This window comes from Scardinius erythrophthalmus (genome assembly GCF_964197995.2).
Source record: "Scardinius erythrophthalmus genome assembly, chromosome: 3".
Classification (NCBI taxonomy): Eukaryota; Metazoa; Chordata; class Actinopteri; order Cypriniformes; family Leuciscidae; genus Scardinius; species Scardinius erythrophthalmus.
The window spans coordinates 37,054,829-37,074,994 of record NC_138223.1 but is presented as its reverse complement, the minus strand read 5'-3'; the positions used below and the strand labels follow the sequence as shown (position 1 = coordinate 37,074,994).

The following is a 20,166-nucleotide window of genomic DNA, read 5'->3' as shown; positions in this document are numbered from 1 at the left end:
ATTCGGCTGCAATTAAAAGCTACCAAGAGGTAAGCTCAGTGATTATAATATAACGACTTAAATTGCAGTTTGTTCGTCACATAAAGCTATCATATGAATAAATAACGATATTAATATAACGGACGAGTCATATTAGATCACTTTTATGATACTTTTGTGATGTTTTTTTTTGCCTTTTATTAATTATTTTTTGCAGTTTATTTTTCAGTAGGCTACTGTGACTCATTCACTTTCATTACATCGACAAGAAGAGTCTCCATTAGGCTACACATTCAAAAATGTCCCTTTGTCTTCCACGGAAGTAATCTTAAGGATTTGCACATGAAGGTGAGTAAATGACCGCAGAATTATCATTTTTGGAAGAACTAGTCCTTTAATATGCATTTCAAGGCTGAGATTATGCATCGTCTGCAGAGCTAACATTAACGTTACTTACACAAAATAACATCTAAAGCGCATGTGACGAAGACAATATCTTTATGAACTTAAGAAAAATATTTATTAGATTTAGGTAGGTATTAACTAACAGACAGACAGACAGTTATATTCAAAACAACCCCAAATCTTACTAACATGATAAAGTGCATTTAAACAGATCCAACAATAAAATGAAGACAAAACATTATCTGTCGATATCTGTCTATGTTGGCCACTGAGAGTATAATGGAAATATAATTAACCACAAACCAACATGAGACTTCAAGTCTTTTAAATAAATGATTCTCTCTTCTCTCTTCTTTTGGTATAGAATAAAATACCAGTTCAGGGTTCCTCTTTCGGCTGTTGTTGCAGCCAACTGCACAACATATTGCAGGCATTACTGAGACCGCTGCGGTCGCAAAGATGGCGGCGCAAAGCTACAGTGACATCTTCTTCTTCTTCTTCTTCTTCTTTTAGGTTTTATGGCAGTTGGCATCCAAAATTGTTGCATTACCGCCACCTACTGAATTAAATAGTTTTCCCAGTGCAATATATTTACAGTGACCACCCTAAAGTTCACTGCCCGTTCTGTATGTCATACTCAATTGTCTGAGATGGTATAAATTCTTTCCTCAGCGTATTATCTAGTTCTTCTCCTGATATGTCCACAATGTCCAAAAATCTTCTCGCCGCATCCAACACCATCTTGATCCTCTCTGATTTCCCTTTAATTTCCACAGCACAATTAACCACCATAGCAATAAATCCTAGAAATCGCGTCTTGTCAATGCCAATAACGTTATTCTGATCATCTCCCTTCTTTCCCGTCTCGTGTTCTGTTTGCACTACTGCTCGTTCCATTCTCTTAGTAGCTTCTGCATATGTTAGCCCTTCTTCTGCTCTGATTTTACTCACTTTTACCTGTTTGATTTTTTCAGGACATTGCGTTGACCCCGCATGGTGATTTCCCAAACAGTGAATGCATTTTACATGTTCCTCTTCACACTCCCCTCTTACACAAGTATTTTTCCCACATCTCCCACATCTCCTGACTCCTCTACACACTGCAGCCACATGTCCATACTCCTGACAGCAAAAACACCTTAACGGAGCTCTTTCATAAGCCCTCACCCTGTAGCATATATAGTCTAAATATATCCTCTCTGGCAAATCTCCCACAAAAGTCAGACACACAGAAGTACTTTCTTCCCTTTCTCCTTGACGGAATCTTGTGTCTTCTGGCCTCACAAACTCCTTCAACAGCCCGAAACTCCTCGTCTTCCACTGACAGCGGTACGCCACTTGCTAATCCTTTCTTTTTGTATTCTGTCCCAAGTGGGAAGCATTTCACAACTCTGTACTCTGTATACAACTTAATCTTTAGAGCTTGTTCTCTCTGACGTTTTGACACGCAGTCAATAATAACCATCCCACTCCTTGTTATTTTAATGGACCGAACATCTCCTAGTTTCTTTCCAATGAATTTTCCAACCTCATGCGAGTCCTTAAAGATCCCGTCACTTCTTGTTACTGCTATCGTTCTTGATATCTCTCAACAGTTCTTCTTGTCTGGCTTCCGTCACTTTAAACACTGTTCTTTTTTTCTTTTCCTGTTCTCAACTCCTCTTGTATCTTCTTCATTTCCCTCGCTCTCGTCTGACTCCATTTCCCACGCGTCTCTTTTGTCCTACAGTGACGTCATGTGAATCGAATGAATATGTGACATGAACTCTGGTGGTGATGCACTCTAAAAACTTTTAATATGTAGAACAAATTAGGAAACTCCAAGGCACTCTCTTTAAGAAAAATTAAAAAGCCTTTATTTTATGGCTTGGTCATCATAAACCTTTAAAAACTTCGACGCGTTTCGGCATACAAGCCTTCGTCAAGGAGTCAACCTTGAGAGAGTGCCTTGGAGTTTCCTAATTTGTTCTACATTATGATTATCCCATCCAAAGAGCACCGGTATAACTACATGACATTGGCCTTTATTGTCGATGAGTAGTCTACAGCAATACAGCATATTGTATACTATTTTTTAAAACAAACAGTGCACAGTTCTGAGGACATTTTATCATCCAAATTAGTTATATTCATTATCTTTAGGAATATAGTCGTGTGTTTTTATGCAAGGCGTTACAATCATGCGAAAAGACAGGCGCCTCTGTAGCCTATGTTCTTTTGCATTAAATAAAATGATTTAAAGCACATTAATGATTATACAGATAAAATAAAACATACACACACCTGAATTTCACAGAGGAAATGCACCAATACTGCAACGCTGAGAAGAGAAGAGGAGAGGAAAACTGTTCTGGAGACTGGAGAGAGTTCAAACAGCGCTCACTCAACCGTTGAGTTGTCAGAGGGTGGGGGAGGGGTGCATTGTTTTAATTGAGTAAACTTAATCAATTTATTATGCGTGTTAAATATTAATAATATTGATTTTATTTAAGTAATATTTGTGGTTCTTGAAACAGATTAGTTTAATTATCCATTCTCAAATATTGTGATGGAAATTTCACAAATATATTAGCTAAGTGTATTTTAAATAAATAATTGGTTAGTCAAATACTAAATTACTTTAGTGAAAAACTTCAAACTTAGATATATAACTGTAAATTTCAGACAAAATTAATTGTTGGAGTTTTAGTCGATTATTTCAGTATGTTCAACTCACCAAGTAGGCCAAGTAGTAATTTACTATTTACTACCAAGTAGTAAATAGTAAATTAGAGGTTAATAAAGTTAAATGTGGGGTATGTGATTCTCTTTTTTGTCCATTTTTTCAAAATCACTTAAAATCCTATTCCTAACCCACTTACAGCCACTGAGTTAGAAGCACTGAAATTAAAATTAAGCAATTCAATCATCTGTGGAACGGGCAGGACTCGAAAAACTCCAGCCAATCGTTTCCAAGACCACCTAGAATCATTGGACAGTAAGTTCGTCAATCAAACGGCCTTCCACAACTCTCTCCCCACATGTCAAATATATATCACCAATGAGGCTTATCATATGTCACCTAGCAGCAGCGCTGCGTCAGACACGCTTCTGGTGTGCAAAGACATGGAAAACGCCACGCACACGCCACACAGCTGACACGCAACAGAAATGCCACGCTCACGCCACGCAGCCAGTGTGTCACCGGCCTAAAAGAAGGAGACAGATGGAAGAGTATGAAAGGCGACACCGAAAAGTATGTTCAAATATGATGTCTTAAAAAATTAGGCCACATTTTTTTTTTTGTGTTTGTAATTGAAAAGGTTTAACTTTTTAAAAAGGCAATATATTATCACCGGAGGTATATTTCAGCAATTGTTGAGCCGGCCGATGGTCTAATGATACAATTTAAATACCCAGATGGGAGAATCCTGAAGAGGAGATTCAATGTCTCGCTCTCACGCATCTGAGTTTTCGCTCGTGCACGATTGCGCGTCGATGTTCTTCGAATGGGTGGAGTCAGGGCCAGCGTTGGAGGAAAGAAGGTAGGACCATTCGAGTTGTGTATTTTCAAAATCTGTCGGCCGTTTTGCAAATCCCATACCCTACCTTTAATTATTACTGTGATATTTACTAAGCCACTGAATTATTTTTTAGAGTGATAAGCATAAGAATCACTTCGACATTTAGGAAAGTTTTATGTTTGTAGGTTAAGAATAGAACTGTTGTATACCATAGTAGTACTGTGATAAAGTTTAGAGAAATTGTCATAAATGAAAATGAAATCTGGTGATGCAGGATTTAAAATGAAAACTAGTGATATGTGAAATATGCAACTGTATCTTGTAGAATACACTCTAATAAATAATTTTGTAATTAAAATGTGTGCTTGTGTGTGTAGTTTAAATGTTGTGTTTCATCTAATGCTGTGATTATTCACCTTATTTCCCACGGCAACAAGGGTGACGCCATTACGCTCATTTTGTCATCTTACTTCCGGCTGAGCGGGACTTCAACTTCCGGCTGAAAGGACCTACGCTAGTTTCTAGCGTAATTCTATAGTTGTAACGGAAAAATATGTAAAGTATTATATGCTCAGTTAGGGGCTGCCATAACAATTGGATTAAGAGGATAGAACAATTTAACCAACGGTGTTACAAACACAATGTAGGCTAAAGCGATCGGAATGTTGTGGTGTACTGTATGATTTACACCCACCACCACCTGCATGGGGGTCGACAAGGAGGAGCAGAGGCAATGGTGGAAGGCGCTAAACTTGAAGTGCCCACCCAAGCGATTTTATGTGTGTTCGTACCATTTTATGAACGGGAAGCAGACTGACGAACACCGAGTAAAGGCTCGGCTACGATGTTCTGGTAAATAAGTCCCGCCGGGTGCTGAACAGGTTGTCAGATTCAGGTAAGCTAACTTACCTAACTGTTGTTTCCTAACTTACCTATCTATGTGCTTGTTAGCCTAACGTTAGATTCGTGAAGTCCGTTCTATAAATACATTTAAGATTATTAACGAGCCGTTAACAAAATAGAACGAATCTTGCATGATTACCATTACCCACCTATATATGTCATATTTCATATATTTCGTTTACTTTGTGATATGGACCTAAGGGTTTGAAATAAAGAATGAATGAATGAATATTCACGATAGTACAATATATTATGGTACATTACAGTCATACAATAGCTCACATTATTCCTGTAAGGAGGCCAGCTAGCTACATCTCTTATTCAGATATTGATATTGACATACGTAGAGTTAGGAGATTGTGTGTATACTGTCTAGTTTTTAATGCATCTCTCTTTTTCACACTGTTCTAAGTATGAGTGCATCATAAATTAATTCTCATGATCTATTTTAAGTAATAATGTAAAAAAAATTATGGTTATATTACTTCCATAGATCATCGATGAGCATCAGTGTTGCAGTGGACAACTGTGAGGAAGATCACAGCCACATGCCCCAGACCTGTGATGCAGACACACAATGGAAGGATCCATCTGTCTCTGATCACAACTACGCTCCAAAATCTCAACTCAACCTGAAGCCACCTACATCTGAAATGGGAACACAATGCGTTGAGCCAGCGCCATTGTACATAACTCTGCTGAGAAACGACCACCTTTGTCAGCTTTACACAGGGTCGACATTGGATGCATTCCATTCAGTTGCCGAGCACCTTAATAGTTCATACAACAACAGCTTTCAGCTACACACTTGGGATCAGCTCCTGATGACTGATGAAGCTGAGTCTTAATTTATTGCAGGGTGATCTTGCTGAAAGGTTTGGTGTTTCTCAGTCCATTGTAAGCAAGGTGATTTCGCGTTGACTTGACATCATGGAGGAGAAGTGTTTCAGAGAGCAATTTCCAAACACAACAGGGCTGCACAATATATCAAAATATCGCAAATGTACACTCACCTAAAGGATTATTAGGAACACCATACTAATACTGTGTTTGACCCCCTTTCGTCTTCAGAACTGCCTTAATTCTACGTGGCATTGATTCAACAAGGTGCTGAAAGCATTCTTTAGAAATGTTGGCCCATATTGATAGGATAGCATCTTGCAGTTGATGGAGATTTGTGGGTTGCACATCCAGGGCACGAAGCTCCCGTTCCACCACATCCCAAAGATGCTCTATTGGGTTGAGATCTAGTGACTGTGGGGGCCATTTTAGTACAGTGAACTCATTGTCATGTTCAAGAAACCAATTTAAAATGATTCGAGCTTTGTGACATGGTGCATTATCCTGCTGGAAGTAGCCATCAGAGGATGGGTACATGGTGGTCATAAAGGTATGGACATGGTCAGAAACAATGCTCAGGTAGGCCGTGACATTTAAACGATGCCCAATTGGCACTAAGGGGCCTAAAGTGTGCCAAGAAAACATCCCCCACACCATTACACCACCACCACCAGCCTGCACAGTGGTAACAAGGCATGATGGATCCATGTTCTTATTCTGTTTACGCCAAATTCTGACTCTACCATCTGAATGTCTCAACAGAAATCGAGACTCATCAGGCCAGGCAACATTTTTCCAGTCTTCAACTGTCCAATTTTGGTGAGCTCGTGCAAATTGTAGCCTCTTTTTCCTATTTGTAGTGGAGATGAGTGGTACCCGGTGGGGTTTTCTGCTGTTGTAGCCCATCCGCCTCAAGGTTGTGCGTGTTGTGGCTTCACAAATGCTTTGCTGCATACCTCGGTTGTAACGAGTGGTTATTTCAGTCAAAGTTGCTCTTCTATCAGCTTGAATCAGTCGGCCCATTCTCCTCTGACCTCTAGCATCAACAAGGCATTTTCGCCCACAGGACTGCCGCATACTGGATGTTTTTCCCTTTTCACACCATTCTTTGTAAACCCCTAGAAATGGTTGTGCTTGAAAATCCCAGTAACTGAGCAGATTGTGAAATACTCAGACCGGCCCGTCTGGCACCAACAACCATGCCACGCTCAAAATTGCTTAAATCACCTTTCTTTCCCATTCTGACATTCAGTTTGGAGTTCAGGAGATTGTCTTGACCAGGACCACACCCCTAAATGCATTGAAGCAACTGCCATGTGATTGGTTGATTAGATAATTGCATTAATGAGAAATTGAACAGTTGTTCCTAATAATCCTAAAGGTGAGTGTATCGCCATATGCATAACTTTTTTATCTTTAATAAGAATCAGTATATATATTTAATTCATACAGTAAAAACTAAGCAGTGTTTTATTTTTACATTTGATTATTCAGTTTCTGTTGTTAAATAGACCTAATGTAGGATAACCTGAACCCTGAACCCCGTGGTTTACACTGATGTTAAAATAACACTTCTTATGCTACAGTAAAACACTGCTGTTCACTTTCACAAGTTTAAGGGATGTTTTCTTGTTACAAAAAGAATGTGAAACACATATGTAGGTTATATAATTTTAAATCTAATTCAAGTTAATTTTATATACTTTAAGCATTAAAGCATAAAGCATATCACATTTTTCTTCAATATCGTGCACTTAATAACTTCGTCCAGGCAATGAAGTAATGGCAGACAGAGGCTTCACCATTACCGATCTCCTCTATGAAAGGAAGGTGAAACTTGTCCTTCTTGTGAATCTTGTAAAACAGATGTTACCTGTTATGAATAGTTATTTTTAGAAACCTTTACAGTGTGCCCAGATGTTACCTGTTATGAATAGTTATTTTTATAAACCTTTACAATGTGACCAGATGTTACCTGTTATGAATAGTTAATTTTATAAACCTTTACAATGTGACCAGATGTTACCTGTTATGAATAGGTAATTTTATAAACCTTTACAATGTAACCACCAGATGTTACCTGTTATGAATAGTTATTTTTATAAACCTTTACTGTGTGACCAGATGTTACCTGTCAGTCATTTATTATAAAACAATATAATGTGAGCTCTGTAGATTCCCCTTAAAACTTAAAGTAATTAAGTCTTCTAGTAAGAAGGAATAAGTCACGTCAAGTTTGCAAATGAATACCATCTTAGTTTATTACTTATGAAATTTAAATGGTGAAATGTATCTACATGAAGGTCAGTAGAAGGTGTCTCTAGCTTCCTGAAAACATAAAACACTTCTTACAACTGATTTTATACAACTTATTTAATCATTCATATTTAACCAATTACCTAATCTCCTATCCTTAACCCTAAATATTCTCATTTTTCATTGCTGCTCCATCAACTCCTTCTGACAGGACGAAATAGTTAAATATCCCCATAGGTTAACGTTACCTCTGGCCACGTTAACAATGACGATGGGTGAGACCAACTGATCGTCGTACAAAGTTTTCTCTGTGCTCCCAATTTAAAACATTTACGGTATTAATGTTATTTGTCATTTTGATAAAGTTTTGCCTAACTATAAACAATCTTCTAACTACTGAAATAGCTACCGGATGTGCCGTGTCAGTTTAGCGGAAGTCGGATGACAAAATGCGGAAGCGCGAAGTATTAAAAGTGGGCGGGGCGGAATAAGGTCACCATGACTGACTACAGGCATAGGGCTCGACTTAGGACAAGATAAGAACAAGCATGAGTGAAGTACAGCCTTATACTGATTGGTAAAGTGCACTGTGTTTTATACACGTCCATGCTGGACATTCATATTAAATTAGCATTATTTTCCTATGTTTTTACATCATGAAAATCTATATGGCTTTAGTTGTATGTAGGGCATCACATATATGACATAATATGATTAAAAATATTATGCAATTTATATATGTGGTTTTTGCAGCATATATGTCCCTTACAATATTCTGTTGGAACATATAAGAATCACAGGTGTTTTCAGCAGGCTGATGGGTCCTTAACGCAAGCTGATGATATTTACAGCATTAACATACTTGGCATAAGCTGGTTCATGTCGCATCTGCAGCCAATGAGCTTGATGCTCAACATTTAAATGGCTAGTTAACATTCACTATAGCAGTTTGCAGCATGCTTTCAGAGTTTGTCTAAAACCCTCCAACTTCCCCAGCTCCACCTGTATAAATCTGCTATGGGTAACTGATATGTGCTATTTGTGCAGCAGCAGCGTGCGACTTACATAGTCACAGCAGTGTTTCGGCGTATGTATTGGTCATAGAAAGTACCTGTGTACTTGCTCTGAAGCAGCATTCCACCAAGACCAAATACATAAACATTGTCACATCCATCTCCATGCTGAAAATCTTCAGAGAGTTGTCATAATAGAAATGTCATTGTTGCTTTTATGAGTCATCCAAAGGCATATCAGGAATGTCTCATACATATCTCACATCTCATCACAGCTGCCAACTTTTGAGTTTTGCTTGGAGTGAGATTGGGGGGGGGGGGGGATGTAGAAAAATTAATCTTGCATCACAATAAGTGTATTGTGATCGTCAAAAACATTTTAGTAACTAAACTGAATTTTATTAGGTTTAGTGACGTTACAATGTTTATATAGTACAATTTCTAGTAAGCTACGTTTTTTATTATAGCTTGAAACAAATTTCAGGATTTCAGTTCAGTTCAATTCTTGTGATTTGATTTAATATTGACTAATTTGGATAAATATTAGGTACACAAGATAGGCATTAATTTTTCTCAAGAAATAAAAATCTCACCTAATGCTGTAAACATACAGAGAGCCTTATCAGCTGGTAGTATTATTTAAGGTTAAAAATGACTCAAATTAAATATAATGCGTTTTTTATTTAACAACTTTATTTAATGATATAAGTAAAAATATAATAAATATGTAATATAGTAGCCTACACATATTTAGCAAAATACTCTCTATAGCTCTTTTTTTCTAGCCAACTAACGTGCTATAGCCTATATTATGGTCATCAAATGGCTTTCCTGAGGTAAATGTTATGTGACAATTGTTCTCCAGATGTTTTATTGACCCCTTTCCGCAGTTGAAAAACACTAATTGATCGATATTATGTATGATGAATATACATTTCGGTAAGTTGTACTGTTTCTTTTAACATTTTTCATTCGTGTTTATTTACTATTAGCTTGTAGAGATAATCGGTTCACGTGCCACTAGGGATCTGTCACGTCACATTTACAAGCGCCAAAACGGTATTTATTGTTTGAAATTCGTAATAAAATTGACACAATCTGAGAGCTGAGATTTTTTTATATCATAAGTAACCTACTGTGTCTAGCCTGTTGGTCTCCGTGTCCTCTTTGCTTCGCGATTTTTCTGTGCGTGAGAAAATGGATGTGTGGCGTGAGAGCGTGTGAAAAGTGTTAATTGCGTGTGTCTCACGGTGTCACAGTGTCTGGTTTGTGTTCCCTCCCTGGGTGTCCACTAGAGGTCCTCTTCCCCACGATGTCATCCACATTATGAACTGCATTCCCCACAATCCTTGTCTGTACCCATCACTGTTTCATTGCACTCAGCTGTTCCCCATCATCATTGCACTCAGCTGTTCCTTATTATCATTGTTAGTTCTGTGTTATATATACCCTGCATATTTAGTGTTTGTTATGGAGTCCTTGATATGTATCACACCACTTTGGATGTCTGTTCTACCTGGTTCTGGTCTTGCCTGTTTCTTGTTTTGTTTCTTGTGTTGGATTGCCTTTTGGATTTTGACCTTTGCTTGGACTGGATAATGATTTACGGATTACCCTATTAAATACTGCATTTTGGATCTACCCCTGTTTCTTGTGTGTGGATCGTGACACACGGTGAATGCGTGAGAGTTGGCAGCTCTGCATCATGTACTTACAATGCTAATCCAGACCCTGGCCTATAACAATTCAGTTTATTTGTTTATAAAGCACCATTTAAACAACAGAGTGGATGAAGGAACATCACGTGCAGCTCAACCTGGCAAGCACGACTTCACTATCTAGCTAGATTCAGCATCAATCACCCCATCAAGGTCGGTCAGAAATCTTGGAGAAATATTTGGTGACCAGCTGACCTTCACAGACCACATTTCAAAGACAGCTTGATCATGCAGGTTTGCACTGCACAACAGGCCTTTCCTAACTGAACATGCAACACAACTTCTCGTCCAGGCCCTGGTCATTTCTAGGCTTGATTACTGCAATGCTCTTTTAGCTGCATGGACTTCCATCATGTGCAACTAAACCTCTACAAATGATTCAGAATGCTGCAGCTCGTCTCATCTTCAACGAGCCCAAAAGGGCCCACGTCACTCCTCTGTTCATCTCTCTGCACCGGCTACCACTCGCTGCTCGCATCAAGTTCAAGGCATTGACGCTTGCTTACAGATCTTTGAGAGGCTCAGCTCCCTCCTACTTTCACTCACTCCTACGAGTCTACATCCCTACCAGAAGCCTGATCGGTCAATGAGCAACGACTCGTGGTACTGTACCATCACAGATAGCCAAAAAAATCACTCTCCAGAACATTCTCATTCATGGTTCCATGGTTGTGGAATGCTCTCCCCACCCTCATCCGGAATGCAGAATCCCTGACAGCATTCAAGAAACAGCTGAAAACCCATCTCTTCTGTGAGCACTTAACCTCATAATAAAAAAAAAATAATTCTTTCCTTTTCCTTTAACCCTCCCTTATCAGGCTTATGCTACTCTGAACAATGCCTGAACTTCGTATTTTGAGCACTTCTTGCGTTGTTTTTGCCTCTTCACGATGACTTGCTTAATTTAGTCCTAAATTGTAAGTCGCTTTGGACAAAAGCGTCTGCTTAATGACTAATTGTAAATGTAGAGTATTGACCAATGTGCTGTACAATAATAAAATTCACCATATAAAAAAATAGCAAAAGGCACAGACAAAAACACCAAGAAACAAACAATACAGCAACAAACAACTCAGACTAGAAAAAAAGATACGCCTTCAAACGTCATTTAAAAATATTTAAAGTTGGGCCCAGTCTGTGAAGCGGTAGATTATTCCAACACAGTGCAACTACTGTGAATGCCTGATCAAGCTTTACAGAGCACGTATCACCTTCTCAAAATCACTAATAGAGAAAGAAATGGCTTTACTTTCTCCATTAATGGTATATGGAAGTGTTTTTGCAAACACATTGGATATGAATTTTGAATGAATTTTATTGGGGGAAAATGTTACTTCAGAAAGATTAACTTCAGTCAAGGATGTTGAAGTACATATTTCCACATGAATAATGTGCAGTTTTACTAAGTGATGGCACAGAGTAATTAAATAATGCCATAATTGGTTGAAAACAGACCATACAACATGTAGGCAGGCTAGTGTGATCATGTACCATCACATACCAGGAAACAAAGCTATTATTTTGATACAGCTGTTCATCAAGTTTGTCAACCAACTCCCAACTGAACTCTCATTGGTCCATTCTTCAGAAGAAGAAAAAAACGGTCTCCCTTTAAATGCCCTCACACCTGTCTGCTGTGCTCTGTTAGAGGTAACCATATAACGGATGACAGGAACCTTCCTTGAAAAGCTTGCTATACGGAATAACCTGGATTGCCCATTTCACCCAATCTTTAAAAAGTAAGTAGAATTTATTTTATTTATTTTTCAAATACAAACATTATTATGTAAGTGTGCACTTATGTAAATCTTAACGCACCCTTGAAAGGAGTGGGTAGAATATATTATGTTTTATTAAAAAAAAAAAAAAAACTTGGTAAATATACGGTAACTGCATTTGTTTGTTGCTTATTCAGCTCTTGATACTTTTTGAAATTGTTATATCAAGATCACCTGCCCTGTGGATTTTTTCTCTCTATTCAATGTTGCATGAAGAAATGCTTGATTTTGAACTTTGGCTCATCATACTTCTATGCTTCATTTTTTAGGCGTATTGCTAAAAGATCACAATGGAGTGGAGGATTATTGTAGCTGTTCTGTGTCTAATTGGTAAGGATCTAGTAGTGATATTACTGTACATTCCAAATAATTCTGTATCATTGCACTTGAATTACAAAAGATAGGGTTTATCAGAAACCAAAATGTTAAATAAATTCATTATAACCACAAGAAAGGTTAGTGAAAAAGAAAGTAACATGCTGTATATCATAATTCAAGTCAAGTCAAGTCACCTTCAATTATATAGCGCTTTTAACTATATAGATTGTTTCAAAGCAGCTTTACAGTGATAATAGGAAATTAAAGTAACAGAGATTGTTTTGGCTTTACAGCAGCTCTAGAATAATGTTATTGTCCAGCTAAAGTTAGTTTATTATTATTCAGTTCCGTTGCAAAGATCATTAGTTATTAACTTACACAACACCGTACAGAAAACCCTAACTTTGACAAACGCGCAGGCAGGGATGGCCAGTATTTCAGATACATGTATTTAAAATACGATGATATAAAGTCTGAATCGATGGAACTTTGTCTAAATCGTTTACATAGATGGGCCTATTTGTGGGGTACGCAAATTTATCCATGCAGCTTTTAGTGGGCAGAAATTATTGGAACGTTGGAGTGGAAAAAGAAGCACTGATGAATGATACACCACAAAAATCTTCAGCTTTTATTTTTATTGTACATAAAAAATAATAATCAAAAAGGGGTAAATAGTGTCAAATGAATCAAAATTAATTCTAATTTAAAATTTTAGATACACTTTCTAATTTTAATAAACTTTACTCATAAAATGAGTAAAAATCGACTGAAATAGGCCTATGTTGAAATAAAATGTCTTCGTAGGCTGTAAGCAATTTTAAACTACAAATTAACATTTATATGCCCTATATAATATATCATAAAAGCGATATGTTACAGACAAAATATGAATGTTTAGAGAAGATTTCGTTGACTAGTTTTGGATAGATTATATAATTTTTACTGTAAAATAGACTACTGCCACATTAAATAATCTTTTGTTTACCAATTTCTGCTCATATGTTAAATATATAACATGGGATGTTTTGTAAAAAAAAAAGTAGGTATAGTGAATTTTCAACTAAGATGTTATTTTAGTGTTTGTTCCAATGTATATTCAAGCTAATGAATCCTTAACTTTGGATTTAGTTAAATCCTTAACAGGATTTATGAGAAGTGTACCCGGTTCCGGCTGATCTATGCAGCCTAACATTGAGGAAGACTGTTCCAAAGTTTTGGTGCTATTAAGAATCATAAGAAAAGGACATAATTACAAGTATATTTACTCTTATTTAATCTAGCAGTTTAGCGTTAATGTCCAAAATCAAAGTTATAAAGTAACTTTTTTTCTCTAAAGAGAGAGAGACTTTTAAAAATATATTTATATTTTATATATGGATTGATTTCTTACTCTGCATTTGTCAGCCGAACTAACCGCATGCTAAACTATGATGGTAAATCTTCAGCATTAATTATGAGACACTATTGTTGAGCTTTGTCCCATTTTAATTTTACCCAAAGCAGCAACACTTGCAACAACATCTGCAACGAACCAAACTACAACTCCAGTTACGGACCAAACTACAACTCCAGTTACGAACCAAACTGCATCTCCAGTGACGAACCAAACTGCATCTCCAGTGACGAACGAAACTGCATCTCCAGTGACGAACCAAACTGCAGCTCCAGTGACGAACCAAACTGCATCTCCAGTGACGAACCAAACTGCATCTCCAGTGACGAACGAAACTGCATCTCCAGTGACGAACCAAACTGCAGCTCCAGTGACGAACCAAACTGCATCTCCAGTTTTGAACCAAACTGCAGCTCCAGTGACGAACCAAACTGCATCTCCAGTGACGAACCAAACTGCAGCTCCAGTGACGAACCAAACTGCATCTCCAGTTTTGAACCAAACTGCAGCTCCAGTGACGAACCAAACTGCATCTCCAGTGACGAACCAAACTGCAGCTCCAGTGACGAACCAAACTGCAACTCCAGTGACGAACCAAACTGCATCTCCAGTGACGAACCAAACTGCATCTCCAGTTTTGAACCAAACTGCAGCTCCAGTGACGAACCAAACTGCAGCTCCAGTGACGAACCAAACTGCATCTCCAGTTTTGAACCAAACTGCAGCTCCAGTGACGAACCAAACTGCAGCTCCAGTTTTGAACCAAACTGCAGCTCCAGTGACGAACCAAACTGCATCTCCAGTTTTGAACCAAACTGCATCTCCAGTGACGAACCAAACTGCAGCTCCAGTGACGAACCAAACTGCAACTCCAGTGACGAACCAAACTGCAACTCCAGTGACGAACCAAACTGCAACTCCAGTGACGAACCAAACTGCAGCTCCAGTGACGAACCAAACTATAGCTCCAGTTACAACAGTCTCTGCACCTGAAGTTGCACAGATTAATTTAGTCTTCAGTATTGTTCAAGACTTCAAGGACATCTACTCCGATCTCAATAGTCCTGAGACTACAGTTCTGTCAAATAAGATCACCACTGAGGTAATATTTTTCTCCTATAAGGCATGGAAGTAGGAAACTCTGGTAATGTTGTGTATTGGCAATATTAAAGGAGAATTCCGGTCAATTTTAACATTGAGCTCATTTTATTGTACATTTGGAGTGCTGTCAATACAGAGAACAACGACAAAAATCGGTGTTGCCTACACCGAGTTATTCTATTTTTAAAATTTGCACCCTGTTGACTTCAATGGGGCAAGTACTAAACCTGCTTTTAGCCTCTTAACATCCTTGATGTGTCATTACAAGTGCCCAGCTAATGTGAGTGATTCCTTCAGAGTGAACACGAGTGAATCTGACTGCAGTAGATGTGAAAGATATGTATAAAAATGATGTTATTTAAGCCAGCGCAAATACCTGTGTTTACATCCTGTTTTCGGGTGAAGTCCAAAGTAGTCGATTGCCGAGTTCACGCGCATGATCATAAGTACTAAACCTATGCACGTGAACTCGGCAATCGACTACTTTGGTCTTCACCCGAAAACAGTGTAGGCAACACCGATTTTTGTCGTTGTTCTCTGTATTGACAGCACTCCAAATGTACAAAAAAATGAGCTCAATGTTAAAAATTGACCGGAGTTCTCCTTTAAAAATAGATACCACTGGTGATTACACGGTGAATAGTTTGCTAAATACTTGCTTTTTATCCGATTTAAAACTACATATCCTGCAGAGAAATTTTATCTGAAAAACAGAAATGCTTATTAGCAAGTAATATGATATTTATATGATTATTTATCTATGTGTTACAGTGTTCTCAAGTTAACAGGATTCGTTTTAAAAACTTCAAAGGCATGCGCATTCGGAAGTTCAGGTAACAGTACATTCATTTGTAGTCATTACCAAACACCCTGTTATTAACAGATGGATATATCCATGTTTGTTTGATCAGTGATTGCTTTCCCAACTGGTCTAGTTTATCAGTTTGTAAGTCAAGTGACCATTTGATTGTTCTATTTGGTCTTTCGGTTGTTTGTTAGTTAATTATCTGACTGTGTTTCAACACTGAAACACACTGTTGATCTCCACAGCAAGGGCTCCATTGTGACTGATTCTGTCCTCGAGTTTGACTCCACGAATGGCACTAGTCCTAATGTGACAGACGTGAAAGACACCCTTGTTAAGGCTATCGAGAATGGAAATTTCAGCTTCGCAATTAATAGCTCATCCATCAGTGCTACTGATATCACAGAAACCAATGGTCTGTGTGTTTACAGATTTATTTTTTTCCTGTTGTCTGTTACATTGTGAACCCTTTAAATGAAGGACATAGACATAATCATTCTTGTTTGATGATAACACACACACACACACACACACACACACACACACACACACACACACACACACACACACACACACACACACACACACACACACACACACACACACACACACACACACACTCACACACTCACACTCACACACACTCTACTGAATTGTGACCCATTTTTCTTTAATTCTGCCCAAAAATGGAACAAAAGGGACGACCACTGCTAATACTTCAACTCCGACTCCAGCTACAACAGTCTCAGCAGCTTCTACTCTTACAGACTACAATATAACCTTCAAACTGAATGACGTCTTTACAAATGACCTTTTAAATATGACATCTGATGTAGCCACAAAGCTGGCAAATAATATCACCTCTGGGGTAATTGTTTTGTCCTTTAAATAATGGTTTAAATATTTCAATTGAAAAACAATTTGAACATTTCTCTAGTTTTTCATTATAAAATTAAATCTCTACTAAACTGTTTATTCGTTTATTATAGCTTGATGGATTTTACAAAGGTTTTAAGAACTTCAAGCGCTCGTTGGTTTGGAGGTTCAGGTAATATGTTATAAAATTTTAAAAACAGTCAATGCTCTGTAAAATTGCATCATCACAGCTTGTTTTAAAAAAAATATGTTTTACATGTTTATTTATTGGTTGATTGAGTAGTTAAATGGATAGTTGCTTATAAGTCATTAGTACAGTTGTTGCGTTACAGTTTTTCCATTTATTAATTTATGAACATTGTCTCCTCTCAGGTCTGGCTCTATTGTAGTAGATGGTCTACTTGGATTTAACAATACTCTTGCCAATAATCCTACTGCGTCAGAGCTGGCTAAGGGTCTTGCTGAAGCTGTTAGAAATGGAACAGTCAAATTATCAATTGACCCAACATCTATCGTAGTTACAGATTCCTCAGGAGTCGCTGGTCAGTATACATTTATTTCTATGTTTTTGTGCAATGATTTATACACAATTTCTCTACAAGTGTGACAGCACTAAATAATAAATAAATCATACAGAAAATAAATGTCAACCCTTAGAGAAATATGAGTAATATGAGAATGAAAGAGTATGAGTAGTGTGGGCTATTGTGTTTACAGTCAGCAAACTGAATGAATGAATGAATGAATGAATGAATGAATGAATGAATGAATAAATGAATGAATGAATAAATGAATGAATGAAGGGATTTTAAGGTGTTTCCAAAGACTTTGTTTACTGGCCTGAATTAATCAATAATTAATGTGCATTTCATTTCATTTTTTATAACATAAGATTTTTTTCCCCTGTTGTCTGTTACATTGTGAACCCTTTAAAGGAAGGACATAGACATAATCATTCTTGTTTGATGATACACACACACACACACACACACACACACACACACACACACACACACACACACACACACACACACACACACACACACACACACACACACACACACACACACACACACACACACACACACACACACACACAATCTTGTAGGAGAAGCAAAATGCTGTCTTCATGGTTGAGATTTATTGTATATTGGTAAGCCTATACAAAGTATTATTGAATTGTGACCCATTTTCCTTTAATTCTGCCCAAAAATGGAACAAAAGGGACGACCACTGCTAATACTTCAACTCCGACTCCAGCTACAACAGTCTCAGCAGCTTCTACTCTTACAGAATACAATATAACATTCAAACTGAACGGCGTCTTTACAAATGACCTTTTAAATATGACATCTGATGTAGCCACACAGCTGGCAAATAATATCACCTCTGGGGTAATTGTTTTGTCCTTTAAATAATGGTTTAAATATTTCAATTGAAAAACAATTTGAACATTTCTCTAGTTTTTCATTATAAAATTAAATCTCTACTAAACTGTTTATTCGTTTATTATAGCTTGATGGATTTTACAAAGGTTTTAAGAACTTCAAGCGCTCGTTGGTTCGGAGGTTCAGGTAATATGTTATAAAATTTTAAAAACAGTCAATGCTCTGTAAAATTGCATCATCACAGCTTGTTTTAAAAAAAAATATGTTTTACATGTTTATTTATTGGTTGATTGAGTAGTTAAATGGATAGTTGCTTATAAGTCATTAGTACAGTTGTTGCGTTACAGTTTTTCCATTTATTAATTTATGAACATTGTCTCCTCTCAGGTCTGGCTCTATTGTAGTAGAGGGTCTACTTGGATTTAACAATACTCTTGCCAATAATCCTACTGCGTCAGAGCTGGCTAAGGGTCTTGCTGAAGCTGTTAGAAATGGAACAGTCAAATTATCAATTGACCCAACATCTATCGTAGTTACAGATTCCTCAGGAGTCGCTGGTCAGTATACATTTATTTCTACGTTTTTGTGCAATGATTTATACACAATTTCTCTACAAGTGTGACAGCACTAAATAATAAATAAATCATACAGAAAATAAATGTCAAGAAATATGAGTAATATGAGAATGAAAGAGTATGAGTAGTGTGGGCTATTGTGTTTACAGTACGCAAACGCAAAATGAATGAATGAATGAATGAATGAATGAATGAATGAATGAAGTCCATAAAGGGATTTTAAGGTGTTTCCAGAGACTTTGTTTACTGGCCTGAATTAATCAATTAATGTGCATTTCATTTCATTTTTTACAGCTAACAGGTCTCCAGTCCTGGCTAGTATGCTCACAGCTCTGTGGATGACCCTAGCGTCACTTCTTTTGTCAGCTGTGATGCACTAATCACAAAAATCATGCTACTAAAACATGGCTGTGACTGACATCTCGGATATTTTCAGTCAAATTACAAAGCAAAAGAGTCAAGTTATGATCTAGAGGTGACATTTACTGGTCTTTCTTGCCACATATAGAGTTTGGTGATACATGTGAGTTATAATTTTTTTTTGTTCTGTGCTTTACAAAAAGCACATTTTTTCTCTGTACACTGAGCTGGAGAAATAATGAGGATCGGTTTATTGAAGCCAAATCTGAACACTCCTCTATGCTGCAAAAATGGCACAGGTGCCAATGTATTAGTTAGATGCTGAAGATCTATATACATGTATATTTTGTAACCAGGGTACACATGTGCAATCTATATATTTAATCTTTGAGTAATAGAAATGAAAAAAATGTTCTGATAAATCTGAACATTCCTCTATGGCACAAGTGAAATGTTTATTTAAAGTATAATAATGTGATTCAGAATCCTTTGACATTGATTTTCTTCTTTTCAATTGAATATATCTTCCAATGTACTAATTAGATGCTGAGTATCTTACAACAAAGGTACACATGAGCAATCTATATATTTAATCTTTGAGTAATAGAAATTAAAAAAGGTCTGATAAATGATCTGTATCATGTTGTATTAAAGTATGTTAATAAAATGAAGGGTGAATCCTGTTTCTAATTTCATTTCATTGCGCTTCAAGTATACTTTATGAACAAATTTAAGGTTATTCAACTTCAACTTTGACTTGTGACAACAGGATATCTCATATCATCGAAATGACTTTTAGAAAACATAAGATCACCCACAATATTGTATAACAAATACATTAAAACAGGACATTTACTGTCCTGTAAATATTTTATATTTATTCACAAAGATTTAAAACTCCTTAAATCTGAATACAAAGACCCCTATTTTAATGAATGCTATAGCACAATCC

At 37.1% G+C, this 20,166-nt stretch overlaps 1 protein-coding gene across 2 annotated transcripts; it reads left to right on the top strand.

The window, feature by feature from the left end:
• Positions 1-12,260: 12,260 nt before the first annotated feature.
• Positions 12,261-19,908, top strand: LOC308688198 (uncharacterized protein). 2 transcript variants are annotated; one of them, XM_081361125.1, is made up of 12 exons: positions 12,261-12,356; positions 12,665-12,725; positions 14,217-15,211; positions 15,982-16,043; positions 16,261-16,430; positions 16,714-16,883; positions 17,005-17,063; positions 17,264-17,433; positions 18,116-18,285; positions 18,407-18,465; positions 18,667-18,836; positions 19,149-19,908. In XM_081361125.1, exons 2-12 carry the CDS (start codon positions 12,686-12,688, stop codon positions 19,232-19,234), a joined length of 2,151 nt encoding a protein of 716 aa, XP_081217251.1. In that variant the 5' UTR covers positions 12,261-12,356; positions 12,665-12,685; the 3' UTR covers positions 19,235-19,908. The 2 variants fall into 2 exon arrangements, with proteins under 2 accessions (XP_081217251.1, XP_081217252.1); XM_081361126.1 differs by having other exon boundaries at positions 12,267-12,356; positions 14,220-15,211.
• Positions 19,909-20,166: the final 258 nt, after the last annotated feature.

Excerpts from the sequence above, each read along its gene's own strand:
- LOC308688198 (XM_081361125.1), top strand. The coding sequence starts at position 12,686 with ATGGAGTGGAGGATTATTGTAGCTGTTCTGTGTCTAATTG. Across the intron at positions 15,212-15,981 it reads CAAATAAGATCACCACTGAG|TGTTCTCAAGTTAACAGGAT; the intron begins GTAATATTTTTC and ends TATGTGTTACAG. Across the intron at positions 16,884-17,004 it reads CAAATAATATCACCTCTGGG|CTTGATGGATTTTACAAAGG; the intron begins GTAATTGTTTTG and ends CGTTTATTATAG.